The sequence below is a fragment of the Leopardus geoffroyi genome, chromosome D2 (genome assembly GCF_018350155.1).
Source record: "Leopardus geoffroyi isolate Oge1 chromosome D2, O.geoffroyi_Oge1_pat1.0, whole genome shotgun sequence".
NCBI lineage: Eukaryota > Metazoa > Chordata > Mammalia > Carnivora > Felidae > Leopardus > Leopardus geoffroyi.
The window spans coordinates 42,310,863-42,324,778 of NC_059334.1; the positions used below are offsets into that span (position 1 = coordinate 42,310,863).

General features: G+C 37.6%; 1 protein-coding gene across 10 annotated transcripts in view; it reads left to right on the forward strand.

Moving 5' to 3' along the window:
- Nucleotides 1–13,916, forward strand: part of NRG3 (neuregulin 3) — a 1,060,953-nt gene that overhangs the window by 1,015,647 nt on the left and 31,390 nt on the right. For all 10 annotated transcript variants that reach the window (XM_045437860.1, XM_045437862.1, XM_045437863.1 and 7 more), the window contains exon 5: nt 8,154–8,256. In XM_045437860.1, coding sequence (XP_045293816.1) covers nt 8,154–8,256 — 103 coding nt within the window. The remainder of the gene's footprint in view (nt 1–8,153; nt 8,257–13,916) is intronic.

The window sequence follows — 13,916 nt, forward strand, 5'->3', positions numbered from 1 at the left end:
CCAAATTAAACTGCCAGTTACTGCCACCTATTGCCTGAGCCTCCCATGGCAATTTTGTGTGGTTCAGCCTGATACTGAGTCCTCAGAGTTAATAAGTTAGGTATGGCAATGCCCTGTATATCTTAACTCATTCAGTCTTCACAACTTCTCTATAATGAAGTTAATGGGAGCCTCGAGTTACAAGCAAGGCATTTGCTGCTTTCTGGAATTAGGCTGGAATTGTAGCTTCTATATCCAAGCTGAAGTGGTACAAGACAGGACAGGTATGGGGACAGTACATTTGCGTTGGAGTATGTGAAAGATAAAGACAGAGACTCCAGAGAGGTAAGGGGCTACCTTCATGATTTCACCAAAAGAGCTCATTCAGTTCCTCAGTGACCTCTAACGTCACCAACTTAAAGGACGTTACTTTATTTGGCCTCTCAGAAGCACTCAATAGCCTGTACTTTTAGGAGAGCTTTCTGGGGTGCCTGAGTGGCTCAGTCAGTTAAGCATCTGACTCTTAATTTTGGCTGAAGTCGTGATCTCATGGTTTGTGAGTTCAAGCCCCACATAGGGCTCTGTGCTGACAGTGGAGGACTGCTGGGGATTCTTTCTGCCTCCCTCCCAGATCGTGCTCTCTCTCCAACTAAATAAACTTTAAAAAAAATACAAAAAAAAAAAAAGAAAAGAAAAGAAAAGCACTTTATGTTTTCTTCCATGCTACTATCATGTTTAGTTAATGTGGCTGTGTGGAGTAGTGCAGGTTTTTTGGGGGGGTTTTTTTGTTGTTCTTTGGTTGGGGTTTTGTTGTTTTTTTGTTTGTTTTATTTTGTTTTGTTTTCATTTTGTTGTTGTTGTTATTGTTGTTTTTGCCTTTTTTGCCTTGCTTGCTTGGCTGCTCTTTTCTCATCAAAGCTCCCCATCTTAGACATGCCTCTCTTTTCACTCTGTATTTTCTCGTGGAGTTGTCTTATCAAAACATTCAGTTGCTGTGTATGCTGAACCCCTGAATATTTATATCCAGAGCCCTGTCACCTCCTGTTAGCCTAGATCTGTGTATTTAAATATCTACTTTACACCTCTACTTAGATACCTTATAGGCTTTCAAAATTCACCCAAGTCCAAAACCGAGTTTGTTACCTTTCCTTTCAGTTTTGAACCTCCTCCGATATGTGCTGTCATAGTTAAGAGCATTATTGTCTAGTTCCTGAAGTATTTTCAACCTAAGTGCTTTCGACTTTTGTTTATTCCTCTCTCTACCGTGATTGTTACTACTTTCATACAAACATCCATCACGTCTTACCTGAGCTGATTTAATAGCCTCCTAACAGGACTCTGCATTTGTTGTATCCCTTCTGATATTTCCCACATATTGCAGAAAAAAGAAACATAAATATTATCACCTCACATTCCTCTCCTTTCAAATCCTTCTGTACCTTCCCGCTGTTGTAATGACACGCTCATTGTACACCACGTCCGTATTACCTCTGTGTTGCTCTGCTAAGCTCCTAAGGAAAATGACTTGTACAAAGGCCCTATAGTAGTAGATAGCTTCCAGATTCCCGACCATGCCATTCTATCTCCTACCACAGGGCCTTCTCCCTGGACCACTCTCCCCATCCCCAGGAGCCTAACTGGCTTCTAATGTTATACTTCAGATCTCTGATCTCTGGTTTCTATGATTATGTCAGTTTTCCATACTATATGCTTTTGTAACATTACATACGTCCCTGTTATAATATTTATTACAGTCGGCATTTCATATCGTTGCCTTTATTCAGATTGGGATAGGAAATTGGAGTTTATAAAGGTAAAGTAACATATCTGTGGTTACCCATATTAAAAGTGGCTAAAATTAAAATCAAATCCAAAATTGCCAGACTCCTACCTAGCCCTTTGGTTCTTGCACCTTACTATGCTAGTTCTTGTGTGACACTCTATGAATCAAGAGCATTGATAGTGCCATCACTGTAACTACACCTGGGTCTATAAATTCACTCACAGTCTTTGGAGTTTTAATTTCACTCTTGATTTAAACTCAGAATTGATTTTGTGCATTTCCCCAGGCAATATTTGACTAGCTTCAAATAAGAACAAAAACAGTACATAGATTTTATGTGGAAATCATTCAGTTTGTAGATAGTCTTATTTTTTTTTTTTTGTTTTAACGGGTATAATTATCCATCATTTCCATAATTCTTTTTATTGGCTGGCAGAGGCAGGGTGGGGCAGCTTATCATATACAAGTCATGCTTATTCCATTACAGTCATCAACTCACAACAATTAAAGGAGGTGAAATTCTCTATAGTTGGTACAATTACTTATTTGTTTCCAAGTTCAATTGGAAAATTTAATGAGCTTATAAATGTGGGGATGGAAAGGATGACATTCTTTAAGATGGCAGTATGCCCAAACAAGGTCTCAGTGACACATTTTTTTCATTTCTTTAATTTGAATTTTTCCAAATTAAAAATGTCAACTAAGGTTTGCCAGGGCCACAAAATTGACCCTCTCCATTTATTCAGAAATTATATTTAATTTCTGATTTTGATACTTCAGTCTGAATAAAATGGAAATAGAGCCTAAGACCAGAGTGAAGAGGGGATCATTCTCCTAAATCATTGTTTCCTAGTACACTTCTGCAGGAAAAAGGACTAAAAAATGTACACCTATATTTAAAGGGAGGATATAGTGTATGGTCTCAGGAAAGAAAAAGAAAAAGAAGAAAGAAAGTAAGTCCTCGAAATCAGACTCTGTGTATATAGGCTTTCATCCAGGTCTGTTGTGTCTGATATCCATTTGCCTAATTAAAGATGAATTACTGCAATTGACTTTGCTGTTAGAGGAACAAACATTACAAGTCATGGGCTCATTTCATCTGGCTCTGGAAGCTTCTGGGTCATTTTGGAAGAACCCCAGAAAGTCATGGTATGGGGAATTCAGCCTAGTTTTCTGGCTGTGAATTGACATCAGCACTGAGTGAAGCTAGGCCAGACCATAAAACCAAGCAGTGCACCAGTATAGGCAGGGGGTGTGGTGAGAACAATACTCAAATCCAACATACAGAGTGTCTTCCTGGAGCCTGACCAGACAACCTGAAAACCATCCAAAATGCCAGGGACTGGCAAATAGATGGTATGGAAAAGAAAATGAACCAATAAGAGTATCTACATGTCAGTACATCATGCTACAGTATTTTCTGAGGCCTTGGAATGCATGGCTTCACCATTTTTCCTTATGGTACTTTGCCCTCTGGAAAGGACTTTGTGAGTCTAGAGTCACAGTGAGAAGGCCAGGTTTGAATGGGAGAGCCCCACTGAAAGGAGCCAGGTATAGATTTCAGGAATGCATAGTGTCAGTTACTGGTGGTCAATTTAGGGAAGGAGGATGTGTGGGAAGGCTGAGAGGACATGGTGTGGATAAAGGAGAAGTAGTAAACTTGAAAAGCATCCCCAGGTGACAGCTGATGTATCAGTTGATGCACAGCTGAAAGCAGAAAATCCCTATAAAGACAGAAATATCTACTTATTCACTAGACAATAAGTCTTGTGGTGTCAACTGTGTAAGAAGCACTGCACTAGGTGATGGGGAAGTAGCAGTGAATCAAACAAATAGGTCAACAAAAACATGGTCCCTTGAACCAATGAAGCTTAAAGTGCAGTGCAAGAGTTTTTGAGCCAGTGACACAAAATTTGAGACCAAAAAGGTAAGTAGACATTTAAAGGACAAATACAAGAATAACATTAAGGAGGGAGAAAGAGAATATTACATATCAAGACTCTAAAAAGTTGAATGTTAGACATGGTAGAAGAAAGAGACTAGGTAGTATGGGTGGACAACGTTGTATCAGTCATACATATCTTTTGATATTATGTATACACTTATATATTCTCTGTATTCTTTCATCCCTCAGGATTAATATTTTGCTATTGTACTTGACATAAAAGAAAACACTTATTTAAAATTTATCATTTGCTACATTTTGACATAAATATTCATCATGAAAACCTCATCCTTGAGACAATGAACATATCTATAACTCCCCAAAGTTTCTTCATATCACTTTGTAGTCTCTTTCCTCCACTCCTCCCTACTCCTGACTCCAGGTGTCCAGTTACATGCTTTCTGCTACTACGTGTTAGTTTAAAATTTCCAGTTTTATATAACTGCAGTAACACAACATGCACCTTTTTCTTGTCTGACTTATTGCACTCAACCTAGTTATTCTGAGATTCAGGTGTAGAATTGCTTATATCACTAATCCATTCCTTTTTATTGCTAAGTAAGATTCCCTTATATGGCTATACCACAGTTTTTTTATTATTTTCCTGGTAGTGGGCCTTTGGATTATTCCAGATTTTTTTTTTTTTTTGCTATTGCAAATAAAGCCATTATGAATTCTTATGTACATAATGAACATATGCTTTCATTAGTCTTGGGTAAATACCCAAGAATGGAATGGCTGTGTCATAAGGTAGATATGTGTTTAACTTTATATGAAACTATTTTTTTGGTGGTTATACCATTTTTCATTTCTACTAGAAGTACACGAGAATAGAAATTGTTCACACCCTTGGTATGGCCAGCCTTTAATATTAGTCATTCTAGTAGTGATGCCTTATATCTCATTATAGTTCATATTTCAATTCTATAATGACTAATGATGTTAGGCGTCTTTTTTATGTATTTGCCATCTATATATCTTTGAAGAAGTGTTCATTCAAATATTTTGTCTATTCTTAAATTGTGTTGTCTTCTTATTGAACAATAAGAGATCCTTACATATTATAGACACAACTCTATTGTTGAGTACATATTTTGCAGAGTTTTTTTCCCCCAGAATTTCCCTGGGTTTTTTTTTCCTTTCATTTTCAATTTTTTCCTTTTCATAATGGTCTTGAAGATTAAAGATTGTGAATTTGGACATAGTTCATTTTATTGATTTAAAAATTTTTACAGCTCCTATCTTTTGTGTTATAGTTAAGAAATCTTTGTCAAACCCATGATTACTAAGATTTTCTTGTACATTTTCTTCTAAAAGTATCATAGTATGAAATATTATATTAAGGTCTGTTTTTCATCATGAATTTATATTTGAAGAAGCTATGAAGTCAGGGTCAAGGTTCATTTTAGTGGCTATGGGTATACTATTATGACAATATCATTTTTTGAAAATATCCTTTCCCATTGAATGCCTTGGCATCTATATCAAAAATCAACTGGCCACAAATGTTCGCATACATTTCTGGACTCTTTTGTTTGTTCCATTGATTTATCTGTCTATAAATAGGCCAATACTATATTGCCTTGATTACTATAGCTTTATAAAATGTCTTGGGATAAAGTAGTTTGACACCTTCAGTGTTGTTCTCTTGGTTATATATAAAAAAAATTGTTTTGGCTACTCTAGATCTTTTGTATTTCCATAGAACATTTAGAATCATCTTATTGGTTTTTACAACAGCAAAATGCCTCCTGAGATTTTAAATAGAATTTCACTCAATCTATCCATCAAATTGAGAAGGATTGACATCTTAATAATATTGAGTCTTTTAATTCATGACCATGTTTTTATCTTTCCATTGATTTCGGTTTTAAATTATTTCAATAGCATATGGCAAATTTCAGTGTATAGACCTTGTGTATCTTTTGTCAGATTTATCTCTGTGTACTTTATATATATTTGATGCTTCTGTAAATGATACTTTAATTTCAATTTCTGATGATTTGTGGCTTTTAAATGGGCATACATTTAATTTTTATTGTTTATCCTGCAACTTTGTATCATGAAAGCTTGCTAAGCATACTTATTAGTTACACTAGCTCTTTGTAGATTCCATAAGCTTTTCTGCATAGATGATCATGTTGTCTGAGAGCAAAGATCATGTTCCTTCTACTTTCCCAAACTCAATGACTTTAATTTCTATTTTTGCCTAATTCCATTAACTAAACCTCCAGTACAGTGTTGAATAGAAAGAGTAAGAGTGGATATTTTTGCTGTATCTTCCCCTGATCTTAGCAGAAAAGCGTTCAGTCTATTACAATTAGGTATAGATGCTGTATAGATACTCTTCATCAGGGTGAAGAAGTTCCTTTCTAAGTTTTTGAGAGTTTTAATAAGAAATAAATGTTAGATTTTGTTAAGTAATTTTCCCCTGTATTCTGATAATCGAACAATTTTTTTTCTTGACTGTTAAAATTGTGAACACATTGACCGATTTTACAATATTAAGCCAACCTTATATTCCTTGTATAAACCCCACTTGGTCACAGTGTATTACTTTTAACATTTTATTGGATTTTATTTTCTAAAATTTGTTAAGAATTTTTGCATATCAATGTAGGATATATGTCAATAAGTTACTTTCTTTTTATGTCTTTGGTTTTGGTATAAAGATAATGCTGGTATCATAGAAACAACTGTAATGTTTTCCCTTTCCTTCAATTTTAAGTGATGAGAAGACCCCAGGATGAGAGAAGAGAGTGGGATCCAAGGAATCAGTCTTTAAGAAAAAATATAGTACTTTTTTCAATTAAGTCATTCTCTCTCAGGGTGCATGAGAAACACCTGAAACTTTCATTTAAGTAAAGATTTTCATTTAGAAGGTCCAATATGGATACCATACCATGTTGGCATTAACAACAACAAAGAAATTTCCCTTGTTCTTACATGGTTGATCCGTGTTCCGACGATTTTTAGTTATTCAGTGGTTCTCAAATATGTTTCACAGGCCAGCATCAGAATCACCTTGGAACTTTTAAGAAACTGCAAATGTTCCATCCCCAGTTCATACCTGCTAAATCAGTAGCTCTGGGAGAGAAAGTAGGTGGCCATCTGTCTTTCAGTAGCTCTCAAGGGGACTCCAATATATAGTAAAGTTTGAGAGGTACCGCACTATGTAAAGAAACAAAAGGAATAGATACAGATGCACTTAATTTTGCATATTTTGTGTTATAAATAGAGATGATTTATACTATGCTGACTTCCTTTTCTTTATATATATGGAAAATCTGAAAGTGAGAGAAGGGAGAGTAAGTCAAATGTTTGAATAGTACGCTGAAGTTATGGGTAATCAGGAAAATGCAGAAGCAGGCTGATGCGATTGTTAGTCACTATCAGCTATCTACTTAAGCAATGCTCTTGTCAACTGTATTGATGTCCTTCTTCCCAACTGTACAATCTTCTCTCCCAATTCTGAGCTGCTCAAGGGAGAGGTATGAAGAAGGCAGTTTCTTGGATTTGTATGCAGTTATTTTGCCAAATGGGTAAAAGGGAAGAAAAAAGAGATATAGTAGCTGGGCATATTAGCAAGAGAGTGAATGACTGTAATCATGGATCATAGTCTCTATGCCGTATAAAGAAAGAAAATGAAGACAAGAGGAGGATAATTAACAGAAAGTTCTGAGATCTATAGATAAAAAGGTCTGATGAGCTGGAAGATCTGTTTCAGTAGACGTATTTCAGAAATGATCTGGGATTGTAAATGGTAATGGCTAAAAAGTAGCATGCTTATATTTGAATTCTTGTGTGTGTGTGTGTGTGTGTGTGTGTGTGCATGTGTGTGTGATAAGAAGCTATCAGATATGACCTTGGTAATAGAGGCTGAGATTACTGTGCCAGATCATTGGTATTGAGGAAGTCAAGAATTGGGTGAATAAATATTCACACACATATTGAAGTTGTCTGTCATTAGTGATGTGAATCATAGTAGTGAATGGATGAATGGGAGACAGACAGAGAAGGACCAAATCAGAAAATACAGTGGCATCAGTATCACATAAAATAAATTGGAAGCCATCACTGGCACAGGAAAATTCTGATGGACACATATTTGTTTCTCTAGAAGATTATTTTAGTCTCCACTATAATTTCAAAAATGTATGTCCCAGTATGTGCTAAATTTGTAGAATGTCTCTTGATAATAAGATTCCTAATTATGATATCTGTACTTGATCAAAAATATACATGCATATTCAAAAAATAACCAGCTAGCCTGTAGACAATTGCAAATAAATTGAATCATAATAACTTCCTTATGTTTTTCTATTCATGACAGGGACAAAAAAGTTTGCTCTGAAAAGCTCCTACCAACTCAGAAGTACAAGGATGAAAATTATCTCTGCCGTACCCTGCTAACATCCATTCTAATTCTGTTTTTCAAATTCACAGAGAGTGAAGAAGTTTATCAAAGGCAGGTGCTGTCAATTTCATGTATCATCTTTGGAATTGTCATCGTGGGCATGTTCTGTGCAGCATTCTACTTCAAAAGCAAGTAAGACCATTTCTTTCAAGTGTTAAAAGGTTACGTCTCAGAGAAAGTACTTTGTCTTTCTTTAACTTCACACTCTCTGCTCCAGGCAGAGGCATCTTGTGGAAATGGGCCCATCAAACATCTATAAATGACTAAGAGTCTTTTACAGACTGTGGGGAATACATGCAGCATGTGCATACATGCATGTGTGTGGTTTGTCTTTGGTGCATATAGCAATTATTCCTTTCTGTGATCATGAACATTCTGTGTTCTTTGCATTTTTTGATGGTCTGTCAGAAGTAAAGGCTTGGTGTCTTCCTGGCACTAAGGGGTTAAACACTTCTGAACAGAGAACTCACTGGTGTAGACCTAAATATTATCAACAAATATCTGTCCTTTACTGCAAAAATACTCCACACTTTCCTTTCATAGTATTTTTACCTGATACCCATAAAGATTTCAGCCAAATGTGAAGTATGAATACTGTAAGATCTACCTTGGTTCACTAGTTGGTAAGCATATCTCAAATATGCCCTATACTTCCCCTGTTAAGAAACTAAAATTTCTGGGGTACCTTCCTGTTCAGTTAGAAGACCATGTGGCTCTTGATCACAGGGTGGTGTGTTCAAGCCCTACATTTGGTGCTAAGATTAGTTAAGTCAATAAATACATAAACTTAAAAAAAAAAAAAAAAGAAACCAAAACTTCTGCTTAAGGTGCTTATTTTCTTATTTTTGACTAATAACATATAATAAAATATATACATGCCTAAATAGGCATACAAATATATTTATTCCGGGGGCGCCTGGACGGCTCAGTCGGTTAAGCGTCCAACTTCGGCTCAGGTCATGATCTCACAGCTGGTGAGTTTGAGTCCCGTGTCGGGCTCTCTCTCAAAAATAAACATTAAAAAAATTGAAAATATATATATTTATTCCAAACGAACTTTGATAAAGGTATTTTATTTATGGAAATTTTATTTAAGTCATGCAAGCCTTAAGAAGTTGGCACAGATTCTGTTCCTACAGCTTGTCTGAAATGCAAGCCAATGTGTAATTGCTTTTCATTGGACCTATATTTGTCTGCCCATTTGCTCTTCTAAAAATGGATCCATTTCCAGATATAGTCTCTGACACCTGTCTGCATGTTGTATATGTTGATCTTTAAAAAGAACAGAAATTATGATTTTTAAAAATAATAGAAACTCGGGTATGGATCCATAGTTAGTAACTATTATTTTTTAATAAACTATTTCAGAATAGGCTTAGATTTTTAGAATTACTGTGAAAATAGGACAGATAGATCCTACGTATCCCAGACCCAGTTTCCCCTAATATTAATGTCTTATATTAGTATGTTGCATTGGTCGCAATTAATGAAATAGTATTGATACTATATTACTAACTGAAGTTCATACTTTCAGATTTCCTTAGTTTTTACTTAATGTGCTTTGTTCCAGGCCCCCATCCAGGATACCATATTTAATTGTCACATCTCCTAGGCAACTCTTGGCTGTGACAGTTATTAGTGTTCATTTTTGAGAACTTACTCTTTGTCAGGGACACTGGGCTTTTCATGTATTATCTCCCAATTCTCACAACAATTCAAATTGTTCATTATTGCTGCATTGTTCAAATAATAACAGAATTTAATTTTAAAATATTAATTTGTCAAAGCCACACAGTAGGAAATTACAGATGGGGTCTTTGCATTTCTGCAGTGCTAGGTGAAACTGCATGCTCTAAGCCACTCTACCACATTGGGCCCCACAGTCCTCCCACTAGATGGTGGAAGGTGAAACTGCTAAGGGTGAATCAGGAATATCATGCCCTGGTGCAGCCCATCATGCTTTATGTTCTCTAGGGAGCTTACATGGTGTTTGGTCAGGATTTTAACATGTGTTTACTCAGACCTGTATTCAAGTCATCAGGCTGCCACTTGCTTGTTATGTATTATTAGGCAAATTGCATCTAGTCCCTTAGTCTCAGGTTCCTTGTTTTGGTAAAATATGGCCAAAAATAATATTTACCTTGTAGAATTTGTTAGGGATTCATGGGATAACACCACAAGGAGCACAGCACAGTGTTCAAAAGAGTAAGTACTCAGTGAAGGCTTGCTATTGTTAACACCTGCAGTTTCCCACAACGGAACTTAGAGGCTGGGTAACTACAAAATGAAGAGTAGGCAGTGGCCCAAGACAGGTAATCACACTCAGCAGGGCGTTAGATAGAAGGGTCTCCTTGAAAGTGCTGCGCAGGGGAAAGAAGTTGTGTATTTAACACTAAGCAAATTGCCATCAAGTGGTAGTTAATCACTTATTTTTATGATTTGTATTTGCAACACATTTAGACAAAAAAACTGATAATAGTCACAAGAACGGAGAGCAGCTGGGTAATGAGGGGACCTCCATCTTCATGGCTGTCATGTCAATGACAGCACGTGGGCTCTGACACGAACACCTCCTCCCGGAGCTCCGTGCAGCGTCAGGGTTTAATGGAAACACTGTTCAACATCATTCATTATGGGGGACTCAGAGAACTGACCCAGTGGAAGAACACTAATTAGAATGTTGTCTTCCTGCCTGCCCAGCTGGGACACATTTTTTATTAAAAATTAAATAAATAAGAAACTGTGAGAATAATAAAGTAATAATAAGAATTGAAGCCTTTTCCGAGTGGAGTTATATTTCTCATTAGACCTGGACTGTATTTCCTTCTAGCACAATTTCCAGGCAGGGTCTTCCTTTATTTTTCTTTGCCTGAGAGGAATACTATACCTCACACCAAGCATCTAATCTATATAGCTGAAAGCAATGTAAATTTTTATAACACATTGGCACATGTTTCTTTGCACTCATTCCTGAAATTCTAATTCTCATCCCTAGATCTTGGAGATAACACAGACAGACTCTACTCAAAATTTTCTTACTTTCACACATACTGTAAATTTGTTGACTTGTGTGTCATTTGTTTGACTTCATCTTGGACATGCCAAGTCTTCTATGATTCTATGATCTCTCCATCATTGGTTTCTAAATAAATTCACTTAAACCAGCTTTCTATATACTGGGATATACAGGTCCCAACCAGATAAAGTCAAGAGTTACCCAAAAGCTCACATTCTCTTGGTCATTGATGTTTTAGCTCCCATAATCTCTCAGATCCCACCACTCTGGTCCTTTGTCCATTGTCTTGTGAACCCTTGGTTTGGCATGACCTCGCCACATGGAATATTACAGCAAATTGTTAGCGGATGAAAGCTTGAAGGCGGTTAACATGAGGTCAAAGTGATGAACACCTTGGATTTAGAGGATTTTCTGAGTTAATTGAACCGCAATGACTCTAAAGGACATAATGAAAGAAATTCTCTTCTCATCACACCTAATAAGTCCATACATTCCCATAAGTGATTAATGGAACTATTAGTTGACCTATTCAAATCTGGCTGATAGGGCTCACATGGTAACTATAAATTCTTCTAGGTTTCTTTTTATGTTCAACTCATATGGGTAAGAAGAGTGAGGCTGCCTGTAGGAGTCCTTAGTAGACTTTGGAAGTACAAAACACAATTTAACTCTAAAAAACAGAATTGGGATAGGAGAGGAGATGTTCCAGCAGACAGAAGCTGAGACAAATAATGATAACAACTGAGAAACACAGAAGGAAAAAGGAGAACCGGTGCTCCCAGTAAAACCCAGCCCTAACTGTAGGTTATTGTCCTCTGAGGTCAAAGATTTTAGCAACAAGGGAAGCCCATTAAGGACAGGCAGTGGATGCTCTGATAGGCAGCTTCGATTCTCTTCGGCAGTGAAGATCTTTGTCCTCCAGTTGCTAAAACAAATACAATCAAAGTTGCCTTGCTCTGACCCGAGAGAGCCCACCTCCAATGACAGGTCAGTGTAAGGCTATGAAGGCCTAGACCTTTGCCCCAATTTGGGGTACAAGGCCATGCCAATTTCAGACCCTCTCCCCCCCCCCCCCCCCGCCGTGGGATTTGCTGAGCTCTTCATGGAGACTGCATTATGTTCCAATCTCTCCCTCGGCCCAGTCCTGCATCCCTCCCTTTGCTTCCACGGGTGTGGATCCAAAGAGCACCCCCCCCCAATAAAAATCCTGCATGCTATCTCCATCTCAGTGCCTGCTTCCCTGGGAGCCCATTCTGCAACATTACAAACAATGCCTAGACTTGTGATACCTGACATTCCACAACTTACATCTCATTGCTGAATGAACTGGACCAGAGAAACTTAAAACTCAATGAACTATAAAATGTTAACACTGACATTGTTAGGCTAGCAGGGTCCCAGTGTGCAATGCCCGTATCTTGTCTTTCCCAGAGCACTGACTCTCGTGAAGAGAGCTAATGGAATTGCGATTAGACGCTTCTCATCTCCCAGTTCCCATTTATTGGGTGAAGGAGGAAAGAGCAGAAATATGTGTGTTTGGGGCAGAGTAGGGATGATAGAGAAGGAAGCCAGTTCAGAAAGGAAAGAAAGTCTGTGTATCCTGGAATATTAGTGAGTCAAGAGTGAATGAGTGAGAAGCCAGTACAGAAAAGCAAATTATAAAAGGATTTAGGAAATTGCAGCCAGATATTTTTATAAGGAAAATTCCTTTTCAAGTTGGCATTTCCCAGACACTGAATTATAGAATTACTGAAAAGATTGTTAATGTTTCTACTATTTCATCCTTAGGAGAGTAACTGAGTCCTTCCTCTATGCCAAGCCCCCTTTTACTGCCTCACCAATGATTTACTTAGGTAGAATCACCTGATCTGTTTCCTTCATCAATGAATCCCTGATGGGATTTTGTGGCTATAACATGCTTCAAAAAATGCTGATATGATAGATTTATTTTGAACAATAGGCTACAGATTAGCTGTCAGGAAATAGGTAGATTATTACAACTAGATTAAAGCAACTAGAAGTACTGGAGATAAAAGTCCCCCAAACAATTGAAAATAAAAAAGAAATATTTAAACAAACAGAGCTACATCACACTGGTGTTGCAAATTCAGAAGAGTTAATGATGCTCAGAGCCTCCAATTCGGGTAGCCAATACTGTCAACTTGCTTGTGAGTGACGCAATTAATACAATCCTTTCTTTTATCTTTGAGTCAGTGTTCTAATTCCCCTGTAGGATCTGTCCATCCAACTAAGCTTGCTAAATATGAGAAGGGGAGCAGATCACCACTTTACAGGTGTTCTCACATTTAGTTTCCACAGTGTCCGTGGAAGTTGACTTTTACAACTGCATGCACAGATGAGGAAACCAAGGCTCAGAGAAGTTTAGGGAAACAGTCAGTTTGATTTAGGAAATCAAAGCAAAAGTGGTGGGTGGCAGAGGGTCCCACCCCTGGGACAGCCAAGGTGGGGGGTCCCACCCCTCTGACAGCCAAGCCCATTCTCTGTAGAGTGCTGCCTGCCAGGACAAGCTCACTGCAGAAGACAGTACTCACACTCCACCAAAGGCTCTATCCTTCACAGGGATCTTGGGAAGAGGAAAAAGTTCGGGGTGGGGGAGGGGATGATTCTGCAAAGTGTGTGTGTGTGTGTGTGTGTGTGTGTGTGTTGTGGATACTGAGTCTTCTGCTGATAGATAGTTGCTGTAAAGCCCTTGGAAGAGAGCAGCTAACAAGGCAGGAAATTGCTGCATCCTTCTGATGCAGCCACTGCCTGACTT